Source organism: Drosophila rhopaloa, unplaced genomic scaffold (genome assembly GCF_018152115.1).
Source record: "Drosophila rhopaloa isolate 14029-0021.01 unplaced genomic scaffold, ASM1815211v1 contig_3, whole genome shotgun sequence".
Classification (NCBI taxonomy): domain Eukaryota; kingdom Metazoa; phylum Arthropoda; class Insecta; order Diptera; family Drosophilidae; genus Drosophila; species Drosophila rhopaloa.
In genome coordinates, this window is record NW_025335123.1 from 16662648 (window position 1) to 16686249 (window position 23602).

Below are 23602 nucleotides of genomic sequence, written 5' to 3' on the forward strand. Positions count from 1 at the left end.
ATCCAGAAAACGCCCATTAAACCCATTTCCCGAAAAAAAATAGATAGTAAGGCTGGCTTTAAAATCGTACACACATATATATATTTTTGAGCAGATTTCTCAGCCGATTTGGGTTTGCTCTCGGTGCTGGCTTAGGGCGCTAATAATATCTATTACAATAGCACATAAATTAGATCTTTTAGCTTAGGTTTAGTTTCTCTCAAAATGTAAAAACTACGGAGTTTCCCTCCTTTTTGCCCTTTCGAAATTGTAATAAATTTCGAAAGACCTGCGTTCCTCTTGCAGACTCTCTTTTGAATTCAATAACATATAGAACAGACTCTGTGTGTGGGGAGTGTGTGCCCAAGGTGTTTGACTTAAGTACAGGCTGTGCTCTACATAGATCTCTGCTCTCCGTGCCAGGTGCTGGTCTAAAGTCTAGATAAGTTTGCGTGTAGGTTACAAATGCACAAGAAATGTTCGATAACTAAATGACTGATCAGTTGCTTTCAGGAAACATTGAACTGAAGTGTTATCAAGAACAAAGCAAAAATCTTACAATCGTGAAATTATTTAGAAATATTCCTAGGTAGGACAAATTGTAATATCCATATCTGATACAATCACGTGTGGTACATTGCATATGATTAACAAGTCTTAAATAATGGATCGTACAACAATAATTAAGTTGAGATTAGGGGAATTTAGAAAGCAATTCTGTGACTTAGTTTTGTATACCATATAGATGTGGAATAAATCTTCCTAGTTGATCATTAATAGTTTACAGATGGTTGGTCAATACGATTTCATTTAGTGTGCTTGGTGGTTGTTCAGTTTTGGTTGGTTAGTGGTGGTCTTTATCGTTTTCGATCGCAGTTCCATTGTTCTGTGTGGTCTTGGTAGTGTTCTGTGAGACGTATCAAAGGAGAGCTTCATTGGCTGGGTCTTCTGTTATTTCTTATACCTACGGATTGCCGTACAATTCTTTGCGGTTTCTCTTGATTTTTGGCCATGGAAATAGGAAATATTCAAGGGCTTGATGGTTGCTTTGCCTGCCTCTACATAAGATACATACTTGGGTATATATGCTTTATATTTAAGTGTATATATAACGTAAGTGTGTATAATAAAAATCACAAAGATGAAATGACTTGCGTTTGAGTCCGAGTATAAATAATAACAAAGCTTAGCGCAATCAGATCCGGATCTCTGTGCTCTGAGCATTGTTTACAAGAAACTATGGTTATAATAATATAAATTATATTAATTACAATATATGGGTGCCAGGACACGCGTTACACGATAAATAAATATTAAAAATATACACTCGACAGTTGAACTTTCTGCTTAGGTTGGGTTTTTCTCTTGGTTACTCCTCATCTTTCAGCTTCACTAAATTTCCTGTGAAATGCACAAAAATGTGCTTTCTCTTCAATTGGTGGGCGTTGTGACCGCCTTGGATCGCCTTATGTGCTCCGATTTGTGGTAGAGGAATTTATAGCTTGATTTCTGCTTCTCCGTGTGCTCCACAAAGGAATCTGCCGATCATGAATTTCATATTAGAACAAAGGATGATGCTTTGAAGGGTTCACACCTCACATAAACTTCAAAATTTAACTTGGTTTTGATATTTTTAAGATCTTTTTAAACATTGTTTAAAATATATCCAACATATTTAAATGAAAAAATTTAATATCGGTATATAATATTATAAAAACGTGAGCATTTTTTCTTAGTTACTGGGTACTACTAAGTTACTAAAATACCCACCGAAGGAGACATAGCCCAGGTTGTCTGTATCCAGCGCAAAGAAGAGCGCCTGGGCCTTTTGTTCATTAAGCTTGCCACCAGCGTGTCTCATTAACCGTACAAAGCTCTCCCTATCGATTTGCTGACTAGATTCGCTATAAAGCTACAAAACAAATATAAATTAAATAAATTCACAATTTTTGTTGAAGTATATTACGTGGATCAAGGCACGCAGGAAGGTCAACAGATCTGAGTTTTTTAATTTGCAGAAGAGGGAGCACAGCAGGAAGCTCTTCAAATTCACTGTGCCCATGCGGCGCTAAAAGAAAAAAAAAGATATGTCGAATTTCGATTAGAAAGAGAGAGCTGCATTCGATTACACTGATCAAAAACTTACGTGATCGAGCAGAGCAAACAGCTTGTGCAGATCGGTGTTCTTGAGGTCCACCTTGAGCAGCTCGGCAAACGTAATAATGTCCATCCTGTCCGTGTTGGACACCCGGAGGAATCCCTTGCACAGCTCCGCATCCCGCTGGCTCTCAATCAGACCCAGCTTCTCGATGGTCCGCTCGATCTCCACGATATCGCCGGGGAAGGGAATCTTCATGTCGCGGGCCCGGCTCATCACGATTACGTCCTCGAAGGAATAGTCTGAGGTGGGTACTCCTAGGGCCCTATAAAGATTAAATAAGTTATATGCCAATGATCCAGCGACTAGTCCTACTTTATATTAAATATAAAAATTAATATATATATTTTTAAATATATCTATATAAAAAATGATCCAGAGACTAGTCCTATTTTATATTAAATATAAAAATTAATGTATATATTTATATATATATCTATATAAAAACAAATAAATAAAATATTTCGATGTTATGTTATAATTTTTGTTGAATTGCGCTTGTAAATAAAATTAACCGATAATAAATATAAAAGTAAACATATAAAATTTCTAGAATAATTATACATACATATTTGATTGTCAATATGTAGTTCTTTAAGCAAACAAAATAAAGTCTCTGATGTTGACTATGAACTAGAACAATGCTGCTATGAATAGGAACAATAAAGGAAATGGCCTGTTTAACTTCTACAAATTATATGTTTGCAAAAATATCCAATTTCGAATGAGCTTCTACCCCACTTACTTGGCCATCACCTCCCGCACATTGTTGGCATACAGATTGGCATCAGCCACTTCGTCCACCGAAGGCGTGTACACGGGCAGATACTCGATCTCGCACCGGTTATAAAACTGCGTCATCGTCAGCCAGAGAAGGCGTAACCTGGATGCAATAAATAAAAATCATTAATATTTAACACAAATATATTCATATTACACAATAATATTTTTACTAAAATACATTTTTACTAAAATACATTTTTACTACATTTTTAATACATATACATAACAAAATCTAAGTTCTTTATAACGATAGGTCTAAGCAAAATGTCTAAGCCCTTTCATCACAAGTAAGTCCATCATTATTTAAAACTCCCTTTTCAGATATCCCAGGTTCTATATTATTATACTCATTGTTGACTATTTTTTTGTAAACCCTTTTGTACTCACACTCCGGGTCCATCCCAGGTCCATGTAAAGGTGTCATATTTATTTGGGTATTTTAAGAGCACCGGTTGCACGGGCACACCCGGATAAAAAGCGCCAGGCTTGAACTTGATCAGGGCCGTGCGATTGGTGCAGGTGCCCTCGGCAAAGATGACCACCTGCGGCCAGTCGTCCGTGGAGCGAGCTCTGTCCACAATATCCTTGATCGTGTTCTGTCGCGAATTGGGATCCTCGCGCTGCACATAAATGGGCTGGGCATAGTTGATGATGCGACCGAGCAGCGGGATGTCCGCCGTCTCCCGCTTGGCCACTATCGAGGGCGGGCCACTGGCCACGACCAGGATGGAGTCCACGTAGGAGGAGTGCGGCGCCACCACCAGGATCGGTGCCTCCTTCGGCGTCGCCGCTCGTCCCTTCATGGTCACGTAGTGGAACGATCCGAAGGTGTACACCATTCGCATGCCACGGGCCGTCATGCATTGCATTTGTCTGATGAGTGTAAAATACATGATAATTAGTTACAAATTCAGCTAATAAAGTCGCCCTACTTACTTCCGCCAGCCGGTAAGGGGCTTCTCCTTGAGATCATCCAGCGTCATTCCATAGAGACCAATGCAGGCGAACATCCACGCGGAGATCAGGGAGAGAACGCAGCCCACCACGCGGATGGGCAGCAGGAGAACTGTCAGCACATAGATCTGCAAAATAATTGAATATTGTGAATTTTAAAATTTAAATAGAACAATTGGTTTTGTATTAAGAAAGAAGAGGCTTTTCCGCCCCCATAATATACATATTGCTTGAACGAATGATATAAATAAAACCCACTTAAGCTGTAAAGCTGCTGACATTTTCTATTTAAACTCAAAACGCAAAAACCCGATAGATGACCTTCATTTTGTTTATTTGTTTTAAGCGATTTACATTTGGCCAACAGCTCATAGAAGTATATGTCTTAAAAGTGTCTTCCATCGGATGCAAATGCCTAATAGAGTTCACTTTTAAGACCGACTATATTTACTGCACACCATTGGCCTAGACGAAATTAATCTTGGCGTGACAAGAGCTATCGCTGGATAAGCAATACACAATTATCCTCATGTCGTGCAAGTAAGTGCTACAGGACCAAGGTAAGCCAGGCGGCCATCAGGCAGAATCCTCCCATGGTGGCATACGGCTGCATCCATTTCTCGCCCGTCAGGGCGCGATAGTACATGGAACCGCTGAAGAACAGGGTGCCAGTGATCATTAGTGTCCCGGTGAGGAAGGGGTAGTGGGCCAGGGGCATGGCCATCAAGGCGAAGGAGTGCAGGAAGTGGATGCGATTGGCCACATCGGCGTACGCCTGCGAGTCCAGCTGGTCCCTGACATCATCTATGTCCCTCAGGACGTACTTGCAGTAGGCGCCCATGAAGATGGCCGATGCTCCGCCAATCCCGGCCAGCCTCACGAAATGGTAGTGGCATCCGGCGAGGCAGTACAGGGAGCTATGTGAACGCACATAGTGATGCGCTGAAGGGTGAAACACCAGCATGGAGTCATCCACCGGCATCTTCTTCGGTTGCAATCCGAGGCTGTCCAGAAAGGCGATTGCGGACGAGATGATCATCTCACTGACAGGATTGCCCAGGATGAGATAGTCCAGGGTCTCGGCCAATGACATTGTGTATTTATCTTGCTTAAACTTCGCTAGCTGCTGCCACAATAATTTTGACGCAAGGCCAAAAATGTGAAATACAGTGGAGCTTCTATAAATCAAATCACTATCTATCCCTAGAGCTGCAAAAACATCGATTTTGACTACAATCGATTGCTTGACAGCTTTTCAATCAAAAACAACAGCGACAGTAGGAAATTTTTATATAGTGACTTTAGAAACAAGGCATAAATATTATATTCGTGGAAATAGATTCATAAATCTTTAATAAAATCTGACCATTTTCTTATGATAGACAATTGTTAAGCTCTAGTCTTAAATTAAAAAAGTCTAGCCTGGTTTTAATTTATGGAAGGAAACGTTAATAAATACGAAGCAAAGTATCAAACTTTCTTTCGATGATTAAGTATATTCCGATTAGATTATTTTCCCTTGCAAATCAAATAGTTTTCTGGTTATTTTAAAAAAGAAACAAACCCAATATTTGGGTTATAAGTAACAGTACTCGTTGTTTTAAATTTTTAATAAAACATTATAATAGTAAATAGTTATTAAAGCGCCATTTGGGGCGAAAAATTGTATCACAATCTGACAAAAGCAACGTTAATCACGTATGCCTTATCGGATAAGAGGATAATGACATGGTAAAATATTCGCATTAACTCATGAAAGCAGACGGTTATAAATGTAGACCCCACAAATCAATTGGCCCCAAACATTTCCATGTTTACATTAGCCATCTGCGTATAACCGGGCGTTAATCGCTGATAGCAAATGCTTATCAGTCAAGTGGAGGCCCGCCAAAATACGCACTGAACTTTGCTTGTCGATCCGGCCCTCTTGATGAAATCGGCACCAAGAAACAGCATGGAAACACCCAATGTCTGGAGCTGACTATATTAAATAATAAAGCTCTAGCGAATTGGTGGTATCAGTGGTATGTTTCGGATCAGAGTTTTACTTTTTCGAACATTCCAAAGGTCCCTATTATAATCTCTATTTATAAAAAGCTCTTTCAGATGCTCTTGCTTTTTATATATTTAAATATACAGCTATGTGCAAAATAATAGGCATTGAACATTTTTTGAAAGTCAAACAATTAGTCAATAATTATTAATTTCGTAATTATTTAAAAATCAATAAGAAGTTTAAAGGTAGGATATTTATTATAGTTGGAAATCTTAATGTTCATTATATCGACCGTATATGATTAATAATAAAATAAATTTATAACATTTTGATAAAATAGGTTTAACAACAGGCTTATAAGTACAAAATGCAGGTACAAACAAAATTAGATTGTGGTACAAAATAAAATTACATTTTTGGAAACTAGTTTAGAGCTTTGATATTATTTTTTCGACCGCAAGTGTTTACAGAGATATGGCCAAAGTTACTGCATGCTAACTAAGTGGGAAGCAGCTACAATGTCAGGGCCAGTCGAGTGCCTTGAACTTCGGACGGAAGCGAAATGAAAGCGAAACGGGTTTCTGTTTTGTGCACGCTTTAAAATACACCCCTCCACCCACCACCACACAAAAAAAAACCCCACATTTTTGCCAGCTCATTTTATATTTATTCATATTATTTAGTGGGTCAATGCCTCAATAAGTGCAGTTGATCTCAGACTCTCAACTTAGGCTATAGCTAAATATACATACAAGCCTGACTATTTATACGCCCCACTGCAGTTATCAATTTTGTTGCTGTTTTGCAACAATTATTGTTTATTATTCAAGACTTTGAAACTTGACTCAGCGATAGCGCCACTTGGATGCGTCACTAAGATCGGTTATAGAACAATTCCTACTGATTATATAGTATTTGTTTACCTCACGTGATAGTTATTACTAGGAATAAATAAATACGTAGACTTTAAATAAAAGTTAAGAGCATTTCAAGTACTATTTATTTTATAAAAGTATTTCCTTTCTTATTATCTTTAGTATATAGTCGACTATTAACAAGAAAGACAAATATTAGTATTTACTCAGTCTACTTATGTATTTTGGGAAACAACTTAGGGTTCTTAGTCATTTTACACAAAAATCTCTATTTATTTATAGTACCCATAACATATACAGCTTCCAACGTCAACAAATGAAAAACCTGATAAATCCCTTAACCAATGGCTACAACTCATTTGAAACACGCCACTAAGGGTAATTTCAGTGAATCAGCCAAACAATTTATCAAACAAGTGATAGAAAAAGTATATTTTTGACTTTTAATAATTAAATTTGCCCACTCTCTCATTTAATTGATATAAAATACTGTCAAAATGATAGGAAACATTATCACTTCTGTTGATTAAAAGAAGTTCCTACCCAAATTGACGTTTTTTAAGAACATAATTGTTGATGATTATAAAAGTAAAAACAAAAATGTAATTGAAAATTGACATAATTACGTTTTTTCCGGTGCATCTATTAACCGAAATTAGACCATTTCCCGGGCAAATCTGCACTGATCCGTAAACAAGCTGAAACACTTGTGCTGTTCATTGTATTTGCTTTTGTTTATTATTGTGTTATTGCCACTCGCAGCAATTAGTGCTAAGTGCAAATAGCGAGCTTTACCAAAATATAGAAAGTATGGGAAGGTGGGAACGTTGTATAGTATATATGTATTAACAGCTGGCGAATTCTGCCATTAACCCACGTGCAAGAAACTAGAGCCGTTTTGCTGATCATCCGGCTTTTTAAAACCCATAAAACACCTGACGCTTAGCGCTAAAGTATCGGGTTAATCGATCGAGTGATACATAATATGGGGTTTCGAGGGGGTCGTGAATGTGGAACTCGAGACTTATTATATGACAACACCGGGAACTGTACAAAAATAACTGAGAAAGAGAAAAGAAAACATAAGACATACCATAAAGATACCCGGTAATATAATGTAACAAAAATAACAACAGGGCTTTCATTTCAAGATTAAGCCCATGAAAGTGTTCTATTTGTCATTACTTTGGGTTGCGTCATCGGTATAATTTATTTAAATTTGTTTTTAAAAACAACAAATTGGTCTTATCATACCGAAACCATTTCAATACATTTATGAGTCAGTCAAATTACACATTCCATTTCAAAACTATCTTCAGCCGTTGAAATTCCAAATTAATTGATATCGTTTATACAGATTAACATTAAAAATATTGGAAGATCAAACACGGTTTTGGTGCATCGGAAATTGTTATTATCAGATACATTTATATCTGTTAATTTTTCTCTTCTTGTTTGTTTAACATATTTTGAACATATAAGATTGATGATATTTATGGTTTGGTTAGATCTTTGGAATATTTGGTGCTGCAAACCAATGAAACGTATTTTTAATCTTTATCTGTATCTTTATGATTCCCTGTAGCGTGTTTGTTTGTTAGATATCTAGGTTTTTAATATGTATTTGTATCTTTAAGATACCCTATAAATAAATTATTGTATCGCAAATAAGGGGGTGATAATATCTTTATGTTGCTGAAATTTTTAAATGCTTACAACATGTTTCTGTTTACACCCCTATATTTTGTTGTACTCCAGTTTGTTAGATGTGCGTATCGATAAGATACACGTACTTCCGTTCCGTCGAGAATATTTAAATAAAAGTTGTACCCCAATATACCCTCTCATCTCTTTTAAGCACCCATTAAAAGGCATAGTAGATACAAGAAAGAAAACGGGAATAAGGCGGAACAAGACAACCATTTGATATTGCGAGTGCGAGAGAGAGGCATGGATTTTTGCCAATACCAATAATAACAACAATAACGGCACACATGCCAAAAGAACCGGCGTCGCAGCAGCAGCAACAACAACAACAGTCCTAGTGGGGCGTAACAACAACAAAGAGAACAGGAAAATCATACGATTCTCGCTGCCGCCAGCAAAAAAAAAACGCTGACGTAGGCAGAGAAGTTGACAGAACCAGTAAAAGAAAAGAGGAAAAAGCGCACAAAAAAATAAAAAAAAACAACAAATACAATGCGAAAAAGAAGAAGAACATTGACCCATGTAACGGCAAATGCATGTCAAGTGCAATGCTAAGAAGAGCGATGGGGCTAGAGAAAGTTCTCTCTCGCTCTTGCTCTTACTCTCCAGTCAAGATCGCCAGGGGCGTATGTGAAATAATACTTTGGAAAGTTAAGTTACTATTACCCCAAATTAAGAAAATCAATTTAATTATTTTGTATAGTTACTATGACTATTAAAAATGATTTTGGGTGGGAGATAATGCCATAACATAAGCCCCTCTTTGGATGCGCGCCTGGAGATCGCACATGTGCCCGATTTGCATGAATGAAAGAGGGAGATGGAAAGAGGGAGGAGCAAAAACAGAGACGTAGGATGAGCAGGGAAGGAGGCGCGGGAGGAGGAGAGCAGAGATGGGGGCTCACTCACCTTGGCCACCTCAATGTGACTGTCGATTTCGATGCGATGGACGAACGGATTTATGTAGTTATAACCCTTGGAGGCCCACGTATCCTCCTCGGAATCGCGTTTAGACAGGCTGGCGGCCACTCCCACATCACCGACACCGCCCACCACCCCCGCCGGCGGCACTTCTTCGCCGCCCGTTGGCTTAATTGTCGACGTTGTCATTGCCTCGTTTTTTTTTTAATTCACTTCTTTCTTTCACTTTAATCACACCACGCACTCCCGCACAGCGGTTAAAAAAAAAATAATAATAACAATGATGGTTCGGCCTTTACTGGACTTGACTGGTTTCCAAGCTCTGATTTTCGAGTGTTTTTTGTTTTTAATTTCAATTGGTTTTATATTCGCGTACCAAGCGGTGCCATAGATAAACTAAAATCCCGTAAACTGAATTCCCATAGTATAGTTATTGGATTCGCTCGCGAGCGGAACAACAACAAACTGCGTTTTGCAAACTCTTCCCTGCGTAATTTTGCAACACTTTTCCCTCGGCGTTTTGCAGCCCTGCTTGGCCAGCCAAAAGATACTGGTTAAATACTATAATAAATACCGTCTTTTCTTTCTACCGATCCGGCAACTTTGGTGGCCGATTTGAGATGGTATTGATAGAAATTCTATTCGTTTAAAGAATTGTAGCCTTATTAATAGACAATAATAATCATTAAGTCAAGACCTAACAACACGATAATAATCTCATATGTATATTTCAATTTTTGTATTGAAAATAACGTTTCTAAAAGAGAATTATACGGTCAAACCTGCTTGGTTCATAAAAATACGTATAAGGGAAGTTCATAAAAATGTCAAACGAGGTATTTATAACTAGTCAATATGTTTCCAACATATTTAATTGCCGTTACTATTCCGTGTTAAATATTTCTCTACCTTGGCAACGCTGCCATAAGCGCGCCAACAATTTAAAATTTGAAAATCCACGGCTCCTTTGACCGTTATTTGCCTTTCACGTGTTTTTGGTTTTCAGAAACAGCATCGCGCCACACAATAAATTTTATGGCACGAGTCGGTCTAATCTGGCAGCAGACCCACAGTTCACGGCCCCGCCGTCTCATGTGTCCGAAACGTGTTTTGTTTTCGCCCAAAAAAAATCAAACTTTACGATCTTCATCGAAAACGTTTCCAAGGCAAGACACCTAGTTGGTAAACATACAAAATGTCTAGGCTAAGGGGCTAGCTATAATATATGTAGCTTTATCAGCGGTTGGCAAACGCCGACCGATCCAACCAGTTTTATTCCGTTGCGTCTTATGGTTAGTTTCTCAAGATAAAACGGGTTTTTGCTGTGATGTGATGATCACTTGCAATCTTAGTTCTCTGTCGAGGGCGATGGGGCGGCATTAACTGTTATACCCTCGCGCCGGTGACCTTGGCGAAGTTTATTCGCCGCCCTTTACCCCGTGACCTTGCCCAACCCGATTCCGTTTGCACGAAAGGGAAATGAGTGCCGGATTGCAGGGGGAGTTGTTACTATAACTAGTATATAGTTTCGTAGTAGTGCTTTTGGTTGACCAAGCCCCCCTGTTCCACCGCCCACCGCATAATCGGCCAACCAGCAAGGCCAAAAGAGCGATTTTTAATGACTGGCAGCATTTATTAATGGAGTTTTTATCTATATACATATATACATTTTAGTTTTGTGCATTTGGATTCCAAATTGGTTAAATTGAAAGTGTTTTAAACAATGAATTTAAAAACCATGCTTAAAATAAATACAATATATAAGTAATAAGACAAACTCTTTAACAATAAGAAATTCTTGTGAATAACTGCCATTATAAACGTATACGTTTCAATAATCAAAAAGCACCACAAACTTAATATGTTTTGACCTTGCTTATTTTTTAAACATATCCTATGCTTCCCATTTATTTTTTTATGTTTTTGTTATTTATATTTTTTTGTTATTTATTGTGAGGAAATGTCTGCGCTCACATGTGGGGCTTATTTGTTTTTTTTAATTTACCGCTTTTGGTGGTTTTTTGTTTTGATTAACTGTTTTTTTTCTAGTATTTTCATGTGGATAATTTCTTAATTTTAAATGCGTGTTCCTAATTATTTATTATTAATTTGTTCATTATTGTTTTGCATAACATAAGCATGTGCCTTTATTTCTTTGTCGTTTTTTTATTATATTGTTATTTTTCTTTGAATTTGTCAGGCCGATTTTGAACATTTTTAATGGTTTTTTTTGTCGCTAATTTTGTTTTTATGTATTTGCCCGTTTAATGTGTTTTTTTTCGACGTTTTTCTGTCAGATGAATTTTCCGGCTTTTGGCCAGGCGTCACGTGAAGTTATTTACAGTTGCCAAAAACGTATTATAATTAATGACTTTTGTTTATAGACGAAGGCCGAAGATTTTCACAAATTTTCCACGCGGTTTCGTTGGCTGCATTGACCCCTTCAAGTTAGAGCGAGATGGCGAAGGAGAGAGTGATAGCGAGTGGGCGACGTCATCATCATTGACGTCACGGTAAACATACTGAGAAAAGAGCTAATATCATACGATAAAATGCTGTAAAAAATCGATTATTTTGTGTATACAACAAAAGCGATGAGCAAGCGCACATGGGCAAACCCCCAATACAATCAGAGAAACACCCACACACGTACACGCAGGCCTTATTTAGTGTGTGTGTGTGTGTGATATGGGGCGAGCCCCCAAAACTGGATTCCCAAAAGCGTACTACAAATGAAAAAGTACCGGAGGAGGCGCAAGTATGACAGTTGAAGGTGACACAGGAGACACAGGCGATAGGACATTTATGTATAACAGTTTTGCAATCTCCACTTTGGCTGATGAAATCGGTGGAATTCCAGGCGTGGTTGGGCGGTGTAAAGGGAGCAGACGAACCCCTTCCACAAAACCCAACTGGAACCAGTTGAATTTTTTTTTTTGGTTCTGTCAAAGGGGTTTTTTCCTAAAAGAACCTGTTACAAAATTCGGGTGCGCTGTAACTGGAATTTCTAGAAGTCCACTTATCTATGTATGTATAACAACCCATTTAACATAATGGCTTAGGAATAATTTTAAATTTTATTTTTATTCAAAAAAATCATCTAAAAATAATGAGGCCAGTAGAATACACCGTTGACTATCCACGAAAACAGTTGGAATAAAATCATCCATAAATAATTTAATCAGTGACCTCTTATTTGCGTATGAACCAGATTTGTATGACTGTTTAAATTGTAAATTATATCAAATAGCTCAACTCATAAGAAATATAATTATTCCTTAGATTTTTATGATTAAATTTGGAAAATTTAATAAAACAATATTCCTATAACCACAATTCAATTACATACATATATGGTTTAGTCCATCCCGTTTTAGATGATTGCCACAAACCGAGTCGTATAATTATTGCGTGTCACCTTTATTCTTTTAATTAAAAAATTTTTAAAAGTCCCAAGTTGTCATTGTCTGATTTATAATGTTTTTTATACATTTTGATCATTCACAAACGAAGTGTAGATGCACTTGAAACTCATTGCCCATTTTTAAAGTGCTGATTCATCGTGCCAATGCACCTATTGTGCGGTCTTATCATACATATGTATATCACCATAGACCTACATACATTGCTTGTATAAAAAATTAAAAAACATACATACATACAATAGAAACCTGTTAGGCTTACTAGAAATCTGTAGAAATTGAACACCTTTTTAGACCCTTAAGGGGAAATCATAACAACAATTGATTCAAATATTTCCTATTTCTATTCCATTTCTTTCAATTCGAAATTAAAATTTTTTTTTAAATTTGTTATACTATATCATTGAAAGACAAGATATTTTTAAGCCGCCTATAAAGATCGATCACTTTTGGGGCAACTGCGTCTTAGTGCTATCTAGCCGATCGAATCAATTGACACGCCCCTTCTTTGGCCCCCTCTTAAGTGACTTGGCCCCTTATTCCACCTGCTTAACCCCCGCCCCCTTGTTCTCTATTTCGCATTTCGCCAAAGCAATTTCCGTGACTGCAGATAAGAAAAAGAAACAACAACGGCAACCACTCCTTGTCTCGTTTGCCATTATTATAATGTATGTAGTTGACTTTTTGTACCCTTCGAGAGATCGCTCTGAATTTGTCGTCCAGGTAATACTCTATAATGCTCTATATATATATCTGAACCTTTAATGGCAAAGAATTAGTTGAAAGAAATAATACTAATGGTAGAACCCTACTGATCTTTCATTTATTTAACATTACTGATGAGGATAATGTACATACATTTTTTAAATATATTAAATATATATTATATTAAATATACCCAATAGTTATAATAAACGTATAGTTTTAAAGGGTATTTTTTTTTATTCTGCTATTGGCGTTTGTGTGTTCCTGAGTAACGGAACGTGTAACCAAGCCAGATAAACAATTAATCATTTCTGTCGCACAAGTTAACACACATACGCTCCCCTACACATCTATGTACACTTGTTAATGTATGTATGTATGAACGAAAGAGACGGGGGAGCGTTTCTCCAAATAAAAAAAAACTTTTTGAATTCGTCAAAAGTCACTAAATTTTTAATGCACTTTGCACTTTGTGATTTTTGGATTTTTTTTTGGAGCTTATTACCCCAACTCTCGTAAACAACAAATAAATTTTCTTATTGTTGCGAAATAATTTCGCAAGACACGTGCAGCACCGTTTGTGGGAGTGTGAAGGTAATGAACAAACTCAAAGAAAGAGAGGGAGTTTGAGTTGGAGTAGTAGCTATGTTGCAGTTGTTGCTTTGCCCTAGACGTCATCGCACTCATCGCTCTCTCTGTCTCCTCCACTCCCTACTCTCCTTCCCCCAGGGGGCGTGCAAGGTGGCTGAGAGTGAATGGAATATGCGTACAGCAGAGGTTAAGAAAAAGGCCACGAAGTGATAATTAGTGGTTTTATCTCAAATCCTTTGGGTAAACCCATTTATAATTCTCTAATTGTTCTCCTCAAGAAGTGAGAAATTTTAAGATTTTTTTGAAATTATAGATTCGGATTTTAGTAATCTTTTCTAAAAAATGTATATTTGGTCGTTTTCAACTCAAATGTTCATTAAATGATAAGCCTTATTGCCAGATGCTATTTTTCGCTCTTTGACTGTTGGTGTCTGGTCTTGTATAACAGTTATGAGGCCACATGCCAGCACACACGTTTGCAGGCATGCCCACATGTGTATTCATATACATACGCATATGTAAATATGTATGCATGCATGTATGTACTCTCACTAGTAGTTGGAAGCGCTTAAGTTGTTGTTGCCGCAATTGTGGACGAGCCTCTTTGTAAAAAAAACTTAATAAAATGCTAAGCAAAAACCAACTAAGAAATAATGCAGCGACAAAATGAAATTGTACATGAAATCTAGTTGCAAAAATATGAAAAATCCATGGGAAACAACAAAATTCCATTGAACCGAGAGCGGGAGAGAGAGCGAGCGAGAGGAACTTCGAACTGGGCGGCACGTACCCATACAAACGAGATGGTGACGGGTGTGGATCGGGGCGGGGTGGGTAGACGAGCCCCACGGACACTGAAAAAATTCATTTATATATATACGTATGTATACGACGAGGATGTTGACGCGTCGCCACAACTTGAGAATTCCAAGATACTGAAGAAGTAGGTGGAAAGGGGGGCGGTAGCGGATCGGCCAACAGCTAAGCAAACTGAGAGAGAAAGCCGCTCTCTCTCTCGTCGCAGCTGGAATGGCACTGCTATAATGATACCATGAGAGAGAGAAAGAGAGCGCAACCCACAAGCCCTGTTGAAAAAAGAGATTGAGAGGGGGTTGGATACCAATAGAGGAGGGGGTTAAAGGAGGGAACCCAAAACGCATGCTGCGAAAAAAGTATCAAACATAACAACTTTTGAATGCGGTACTTTCAATAAGAGTTATATAGTATGCAAATTGTATTGCATACTTTTTGGGGACCAAAAGTGGAAATAATATAAGAAGCAAACTAATATCGTACTTATGATCGTTGTGCTTTTCATTGCGATATTATATCCGACAAGTAAGTATTCAGAGCCAAATTTACCAACAATACAGTTAAGCCAAGTTTTGACGGGCTAACATGTCGTATGAGTAATATAAACTGGAAATTGAAAGCTTTTACGCAGCGCCCAAAACTTATTATCAAACTTTTTCATTTTTCATTAATTTATGTATATTTCCTAAAATAAAGTATATTTTTAAACTTTATATATATAAAGTTAAATATATTGGAATATAAGTAGGTATATTTCTAATGAAAGAACTAATTTTAGAAAGTAAACTATCTTGAAACTTTTTTTTGGGAAAGACTTGAAATAATAATTGGTTAGGCCAAACTAGAATTCAATTCCATTGCACATGACGACGTGTAGGGTATCGGCAAAGTGCTGACGACGGCAAAACGCCGCTCTCGCATAAGCGGAAGCGAAGAGAGCTGCCAGGCCCTTGTAGTTCCTCGTTTATGCGATGGAAATAACAAGATATTAATGCATTACCGGGGAATAAAAATAAATACAAGTTGTTAAACTTAGATAATAAAACATTTCCTTCTTAGGTACTCAATCAAAGTTAATCCTTCTTTTTTATCTTTAAAAGGAATGATTGGTCTTTAGTTATCTTTAAAAGGAATGGTTGATAAATCTGCTTACGCAATAATGCTTTTGTATTGAACTTTAAGTAAAATAAAATCAGATGTAAGAACTAAAATTTATTTTTGTCTTCTATTCGAATGAAAATAAGTGATTTAACCCGTTGTTTAATTTAAGATCCCGATATCGCATACAAGCAATATCACTTTTTGCCGCATAAACGCATATCACCGCTCCCATTCACTTTCCTCTATCCCCCCTCTCTCCCCAACATAACGCATTTTTAGACCCAGAAATCGGCGAACTTATTCGAGCCATATCTCCAACCAGCCCGCCCCAAAACCGATTTTCAGTTTTTGACCTTCAAGGTTCCTTCACGACGCGAAAGAGAGCCAGTCGCTGTCGCTGTCGACGTCGACGTCGGCGGCAGCGCGCAGCAGCAGCGGCAGCGAAAAGTGAGCAATAGTCGGCGAGTGGATTTAATTCCGTAAAAAACGTTGAAACGTAGCGGACGCGTTCAGCGGACAAAAATAAAACACGGAGAGTGGACGCGTTGTTACAACTCAAAGACTCAAACACTCGACCGAGGAGAAGAGCAGAAAATAGTCGCCAAAACTTGCAGAAAAATCGCGAAAAGCCACAGAAAACAACGCGAGTGTGAAAATACATTTGTTGTACTTTTTTTTGCCGTGTGTGAGTGAGCGAAAAAAGAATGGATCGGGAGCTGAACGGCGCGATGAGGAGCGTGTCCATAAATAGCGCCCAACTGAATGGTCACAATAACGGCGGCGGTATAGATGAAACGGACCGCGTGGGCGTGGCAAGAGGAGGCGGGGCGGTACTGAGTGCAACGACAGCAACAACGGCGACCAAAACTACAAATGCAGCGACGACAAATGTAGCGGCGGCAACAAATTCAACAACTCACAGTCCGCAGCAAATTGCACTCTTATCCGCTGCAGAGAAAAAAAAGATGGTGCACGAGTTATGTCAGCAGCTGCTCTTAACGGACGAACAGGTTCAGGAGCTATGCTATCGCATCCTGCACGAACTGCGACGCGGCCTGGCCAAGGACACGCACCCGAAGGCGAATGTCAAGTGCTTTGTAACGTACGTGCAGGATCTGCCGAATGGCAATGAACGTGGAAAGTTTCTGGCCTTGGATCTGGGTGGCACCAATTTCCGGGTACTGCTCATCCATCTGCAGGAGAACAATGACTTCCAAATGGAGTCGCGCATCTACGCCATACCGCAGCACATTATGATTGGCTCGGGGACGCAGCTATTCGATCATATCGCCGAGTGTCTGTCCAACTTTATGTCGGAGCACAATGTGTACAAGGAGCGCCTCCCCCTGGGCTTCACCTTCTCTTTTCCCCTACGCCAATTGGGCCTGACCAAGGGTCTGCTGGAAACCTGGACCAAGGGCTTCAACTGCGCCGGCGTAGTCAACGAGGATGTCGTCCAGCTGCTGAAGGACGCGATCGCCCGGCGTGGCGATGTCCAGATCGATGTGTGTGCCATCCTCAACGACACCACCGGAACCCTGATGAGCTGCGCCTGGAAGAACCACAACTGCAAGATCGGTCTGATTGTGGGCACCGGAGCGAATGCCTGCTACATGGAGCGAGTGGAGGAGGCGGAACTCTTTGCCGCCGAGGATCCACGCAAAAAGCATGTCCTCATCAACACGGAGTGGGGCGCATTTGGCGACAACGGCGCTCTGGACTTTGTGCGCACAGAGTTCGATCGGGACATTGATGTGCACAGCATCAATCCGGGCAAGCAGACCTTCGAGAAGATGATATCCGGCATGTACATGGGTGAACTGGTGCGTCTGGTGCTGGTGAAGATGACCCATGCAGGCATTCTGTTCAACGGGCAGGATTCGGAGGTGCTCAACACCCGCGGACTGTTCTTCACCAAGTATGTGAGCGAAATCGAGGCGGATGAGCCCGGAAACTTCACCAACTGCCGTCTGGTGCTGGAGGAACTTGGGTTGACCAATGCCACCGATGGGGATTGCGCCAATGTGCGGTACATCTGCGAATGTGTCTCGAAGAGGGCCGCCCACTTGGTGTCTGCCGGGATAGCCACGCTGATCAACAAAATGGACGAGCCGACGGTGACGGTGGGTGTCGATGGCAGTGTCTATCGCTTCCATCCCAAGTTCCACAATCTGATGGTGGAGAAGATCTCGCAGCTGATCAAGCCGGGCATCACCTTTGACCTGATGTTATCCGAGGACGGTTCGGGTCGTGGAGCGGCCTTGGTGGCGGCTGTCGCCTGTCGCGAGGACATACTCAATAGCAAGTAGGCGCGGGAAGATCTGGAGGAGCAGGAGCCAGGAGGATGAGGAGCCAGGAGGCGGGTACCACCTCGGGAAGGAGGAGGAGCCGCTGGAGCAGCTGAAGCAGTCCTAAGAGCAACACACACAACAGCAGAGCAAAAAACACCTAGTAAACGGCCACGGTGGCGTATGCGTAATTACAGTAGAGCCTCACTAACTCACAAAAGCCCTGAAAAAAAAGCTGCCACAAAGAAAACGGAATCGAAAGCTCCTTCAAAAAAACAAAAAACATGGGGCATTTGTGAGTTAGAGCGGCTTGGCTTTAGTATTTTAATTAGGCAAAAACCAGGTTTTTAACAAGAAACGTAACAGAAAACCCCCACTAAGAGACAGAAGATCTGTGGCATTCTATCTCTTTCTCTCCTAGTTAAAAAAAAAAAGAAAACCGAAAAACACTATGCCCAATGATTATGGATCGATTTTCGATTTTTGATGAAGATTTGTTATGCTATTATATATATAATATATTTTACAAAACCATAATATACACACACAAAAAAACATAGTGTATCTAAATGTTTGCGTATATATAGTACAATTTGTGAAGCGAATTTCTTTTCGATTTCGATTGAGACAACAAATTTTTTGGTATTTCCCTTCCCAAAGACCCTTCAAAATCCCACAAAAAAGACCCCCAAAAACGGAGATACTTAAGAGCAAACGAGAGAAGAAACTGTTATACTACTGTGCTACAAGCATTCTAGCATATCCTGCAGGACAACGGATAGAGAAACTGTAAAACCGCACATTGTTAAAGCATAAACGAAAAAAGCAACAAAAAACAAGCCGCTAGAGAAGAGACAGAAAGAGAGAGAGAAAGAGAGAGAGAGGAATACTAGGTAAAGCTACGGTGTCCTTTCTGTAATTGTAAATGTTTATATAGAACCTATTACGAAGCGTTATATGATAATACTGCATACATATATATATTACATATATATATATTTATATATATATAAATATGATATATTTAGCCACTATATTACTGATTTTTTTTTGTAATGTATTGCTTGTCTTTGTTTAGTGAATTTGTTTGTTGTTAACACTTAAGCAGGTAAAAACTAAACAAAAAAAACTGTTTTTTTTTCTTTTGATATAGAAACGCACTTTGTGAGCTATTATTTATGTAATTGTACATTTGACCTAGTTTAGTGTTTAGTTCTTATCTTAGTTTCTAAATGTCGTCGAAGAAGCCAGCAATACAACCAATATATATCCCCACCCCAAAACCCGACCCACAGAGCCCTTAATTATATTTAATTATTGTTTACGAACAACAACGGAGAGAATGCGAGAAGCAAAAGGCAAATAAGCGAAATGAAAAGCAAATAAAATTTGTTCTTAATTCATACACAAGTAATTGTTATTTATTTCCATAACTGTTTGGTATTTTAAGGTCTTTTTCGGTATGATTTGGTCTTTTTTTGGTATGATTTGATCTGTTTCCTCTATTTAAAATGTTTTATCATCATTTTTGCAGCTGCTGGCCGGCATGCTCAGGCAACAACAACAACATAAACAATTCGCAATCATAGCAAAACGAAGATACATTTTTTTGGTCTAATAATAAGCAGAGGAAGCCTAAGAAATATGTTAAAAAGAATATAACAAAAAAGCGAACCGGTGTTTCTATTTTTCAACAAAAAAGTTTGTAAAATAAACTTAGCCCATGTTAAAAAGATAAAACTGATTAAAACTCTCGTTATCAAAAAGCGATTTAAACATAAATTAACTAAAAACTACACACATAAACCACAAATCGAAGGTTTGGAGAAGGAGATGAATTTAGTAAATGATATTAACAAAAGGAATGTTTGTCGACAGTGAAACAAATAAAAATGATTGAACCAAAAAGAATAAAAAAATCTAATGGAAAACAAAATATGTGTGGAACGTGTTCTTGTGGGTCTGATATTGCGATATCTATTTATTTAAAATTTTATTCTCGTTTTATTGTCGCTGCATTTTTTATTATTGTTGCTGCAGGCTAAAATTATACATCATCAGAGGCAATAACAATCAGTCAGCACTTTGCTAGCTCAATTTTGTTATTTATATTACTTGAATATACCCTATACGCAAATAAGGGTGTTTCTATTTGAGCAGCTTAAATAATTACTTTTCGTGCGAACACTAAACTGGATTTTTATTTTTCAATAACTATAAAAAATTAAAACATCTGGTTCAACCGTATAAATTTTACTTTTTTGTAGATACGTTTATTATCCACCGCATTTTTTAACAATTGTAAGCAGTGTTATTTTATTTGCTTAGCTGTTTTTAATTTTCAAGTCATTCACTTACAATATTTATTTTCAGATCACTTTTAAATATTTCTATGTATACTCCAATACACGGTGGGTATCTTCAGGTGAAAAACAAGTTATAAGCAAATTAGAATGGAACCCAATAAATAATGATAAACATTGTAATCATTATTTCAGATACAGTATTATAAAGTAATATTTTATATTTTGAGTTACAAAATGAAGGTATATCGTATTTTCTCTTTTTTACAGGGTATTACCATTGCCGCAATCAGCCGGTGCACTTGAGTCTTACGTCGTTTTTCGCTTTTGTAGTCCATTTTAAATTGAATCATTTGCAGTTGGGTTTTCGTTTGACGCATTTGAATTACAAGTGCTGGGATCCGAGGCAGACAAAAGGCTTGATTGAGCCATTGATCGCAAAAGGGAGGGGTGACTGATGAGGCGGTTAAGCAAGCGTTCGATAGCCGCTCGTGCAAACGCCAAAGTCTCTGTATAAAATATGGGGAAATCACGGGGGTAAATGAAAGGGGAGCAAAAGTACTTATTTTCTATTATAAAACCTCACAGAGCTCGAGTTCCGCGAAAGTTGTTTATAGAATTTCAAATGAAACGATTCTCAGGGAACCATTACAGCCAGAATGAGATGGCGATACACTGCAATCTCAGCTAAGTCGCGATCACGTTTTACTGCGGCACAAACCCAATTTAAATATCTTGAATGCAAATATAAACTTTTAAATGCTGAAGGCAATTTCAACTCGTCTGCGACAGCGGGAATCCCAAATTGGAGATACCCTTTGGGTAATGAGATGTTTGGATTTCCCATTACTTTTTTTTTTCGGTGCTTAAATTTGGAATGTATTTTTTTATCAATCATATTAAGTATTGGAAACACTATTTATGGAGGATGCAAGTTTAGATAGTAACTATCTAAGTAATTAATCTTACTCAAGCAAAACATTAGTCCTCGCCCTCTTTACCTCTTGTCTCTACAGTTTTAAATGCTCTTGAGTTCACATTGCAGTCGTTACCTCTTGTCTCTACAGTTTTAAATGCACTTCAGTTCGCATTGCAGTCGCATTAACCCTCCCCAACAGTATTGCAACCCCACTTAGCCCCAATTAACACTTGATGCCCTTGACTGTGAGTCCTCCCCTTGTCTCCTCTAAAAATCCACTCTACTGTTCTTATCTATCCCATTCTGTGGCTTATCAGAGGCTCACGCCCTCCCCATGCAATAGCACTGCATCGTCGGTGATTAGGAGGTGACTTTTCTAGAAACCCCCTGATTAATTTACCACCTCATTAGTAGTTCCCCTTTTATTTTTACTTCATTGTACATTTCAGGAAGGGAACCTTCTTGTGAACAACGTTGCGTATGCGCAATTTGATAACAGTAGTTTTTCATGGATTATAATTGCAAATACAATTTTATTTTTAGAAATTTAAGTACCTGGCGTTTCATGATAATTCTTTAAAGATTCAGTTAAATTTCCCTTGATTGTAAGTTTCTGAAAAACGCTGCGTATGCGCAATATGGGCAATTGAGAGCTATTTTTCGTGAATATCTTAATCAACCGCTAATCTTTTTAGCTAAGATGTTTTAGATCTTTCACCCCAAGAGTATTTTCGATCTAAGCAAAAAATGTATACAAAAGTTAAATAACTTATCAAAATATCACGTATACGTCACCGAGTCCCCGAATCAGGTGGGCGTTGACCACGCCTCAGCGGAAAGTAGCAGTCGCCTCCTACGTCAGTTGAAAAAAGATTTATCATTGGACGATTGGCGAGACAACAAAATTCTTTTCAACATTTTTAAGAGCCCTGACAGCTTTTTGTTGTTGTCGAATTTTTCGCGTTAATTTCGCGGCAATTTTACAAAATATGCTTTGTATTTTCGGTGCGCCAGGCAAAATAAATATCAAAAACATTTTTTCTGAAATAGTTTCAGTTCGTCGTGAGCTAGAGAATCGAAAACCAAATACGCAATAATAAAAAGATGTAGAGAAACGGGCACCAGAGAGGTTGCAGAAATTTGACGGCTGGCAAATTTGCTCACTTGCTCTGCAACTAGCCCTCTCTCTTTTCCCCATTTTATCACTCGCTCGCACCTTTTTAGAGCTGGCTTTGTTGTTATGCAAATACTAAAAAGCATTTCAAACGCCAGCAAAATGCAATTTTTGAAAGTGTGAAATTGAAATGCAAAAATGAAAGGCGAAAAAAAAGGCAACAATCATGTGAGTGCCAAGCAACAACAATTGCGTCTCGCCAATATAATCATATTCAATATTTATATTCACAATGTTCTTTGTTTATTTTTCGTTTTTGTTTATTTTTCTATTTTTTTTACAACTTACAAACGAATGATTGTCAGCAGTCGACTACTTACAGTGTTCTATAAAGTTATTCGCCTTTGGTTGATTACAAAATTATGTTTTTAAAGGCTTTTTCAAGAAATTTTAAGTTTATATCAGGCCGGAGTATGTAGATATGAAACATAACTTTTTTAATTTAAATGCCTATTTCCTTTTTATAAAACAAAAACAACGCAGTCACAATGTAAGTTAAAAGCCTTCAAAATTTAAAAATAAAGTTTAGTTTTTATTGTATTATAAATCACATTTAAATAATAATTTCCTTTAGGCAGATCAGTTGTTTCACCTTATTTTATTATTTACAAAATCATTAATTTTGTATTATTTGTATCAACTATAAAACTGCAGAAATAGTTATCCAAATGTTTTGCCTTAAGTCGTTCCTGGTGAATGAAGCTTTCACTTGCGGATATGGAATGCAAACATAAATAGAAATCTTAAAGCAGGTCGGAAGACTTAAACCAGTTTAGATGAATGCACTTCACATGTAATCATGGCAGCCACTTCAAATTACAGGAAGGAGCAAAAGCAATGAAAATAGTAGGGGTCCAAAAGGGGTGGACAATTTTCCAGGAATCAACTACCCAGCAGTCAATTTACTGCTTTT

At 38.2% G+C, this 23602-nt stretch overlaps 3 protein-coding genes across 3 annotated transcripts; 1 reads left to right on the top strand and 2 right to left on the bottom strand.

The window, feature by feature from the left end:
• Window positions 1–53: 53 nt before the first annotated feature.
• On the bottom strand, window positions 54–9852 carry LOC108051125 (lysophosphatidylcholine acyltransferase). The gene is made up of 8 exons (XM_017133105.2): window positions 9362–9852; window positions 3857–4002; window positions 3308–3793; window positions 2883–3020; window positions 2126–2402; window positions 1946–2047; window positions 1750–1891; window positions 54–1517 (listed from the first exon to the last, which is right to left on the bottom strand). Exons 1-8 carry the CDS (start codon window positions 9560–9562, stop codon window positions 1411–1413), a joined length of 1599 nt encoding a protein of 532 aa, XP_016988594.1. The 5' UTR covers window positions 9563–9852; the 3' UTR covers window positions 54–1410.
• LOC108051126 (transmembrane protein 256 homolog) lies at window positions 4192–5091 on the bottom strand. The gene has a single exon (XM_017133106.1). It carries the CDS (start codon window positions 4965–4967, stop codon window positions 4422–4424), a length of 546 nt encoding a protein of 181 aa, XP_016988595.1. The 5' UTR covers window positions 4968–5091; the 3' UTR covers window positions 4192–4421.
• Window positions 9853–16471: 6619 nt separating the features above from the next.
• On the top strand, window positions 16472–19703 carry LOC108051120 (hexokinase type 2). Its single transcript, XM_017133098.2, has one exon. The coding sequence runs from the start codon at window positions 16710–16712 to the stop codon at window positions 18312–18314; it is 1605 nt and encodes a 534-aa protein (XP_016988587.1). The 5' UTR covers window positions 16472–16709; the 3' UTR covers window positions 18315–19703.
• The last annotated feature ends 3899 nt before the right edge of the window (window positions 19704–23602 follow it).

Excerpts from the sequence above, each read along its gene's own strand:
- LOC108051126 (XM_017133106.1), bottom strand. The coding sequence starts at position 4,967 with ATGTCATTGGCCGAGACCCTGGACTATCTCATCCTGGGCAATCCTGTC.
- LOC108051125 (XM_017133105.2), bottom strand. The coding sequence starts at position 9,562 with ATGACAACGTCGACAATTAAGCCAACGGGCGGCGAAGAAGTGCCGCCG. Across the intron at positions 4,003-9,361 it reads GTCACATTGAGGTGGCCAAG|ATCTATGTGCTGACAGTTCT; the intron begins GTGAGTGAGCCC and ends ATTATTTTGCAG. Across the intron at positions 1,892-1,945 it reads TCCTGCGTGCCTTGATCCAC|CTTTATAGCGAATCTAGTCA; the intron begins GTAATATACTTC and ends TTTGTTTTGTAG.
- LOC108051120 (XM_017133098.2), top strand. The coding sequence starts at position 16,710 with ATGGATCGGGAGCTGAACGGCGCGATGAGGAGCGTGTCCATAAATAGC.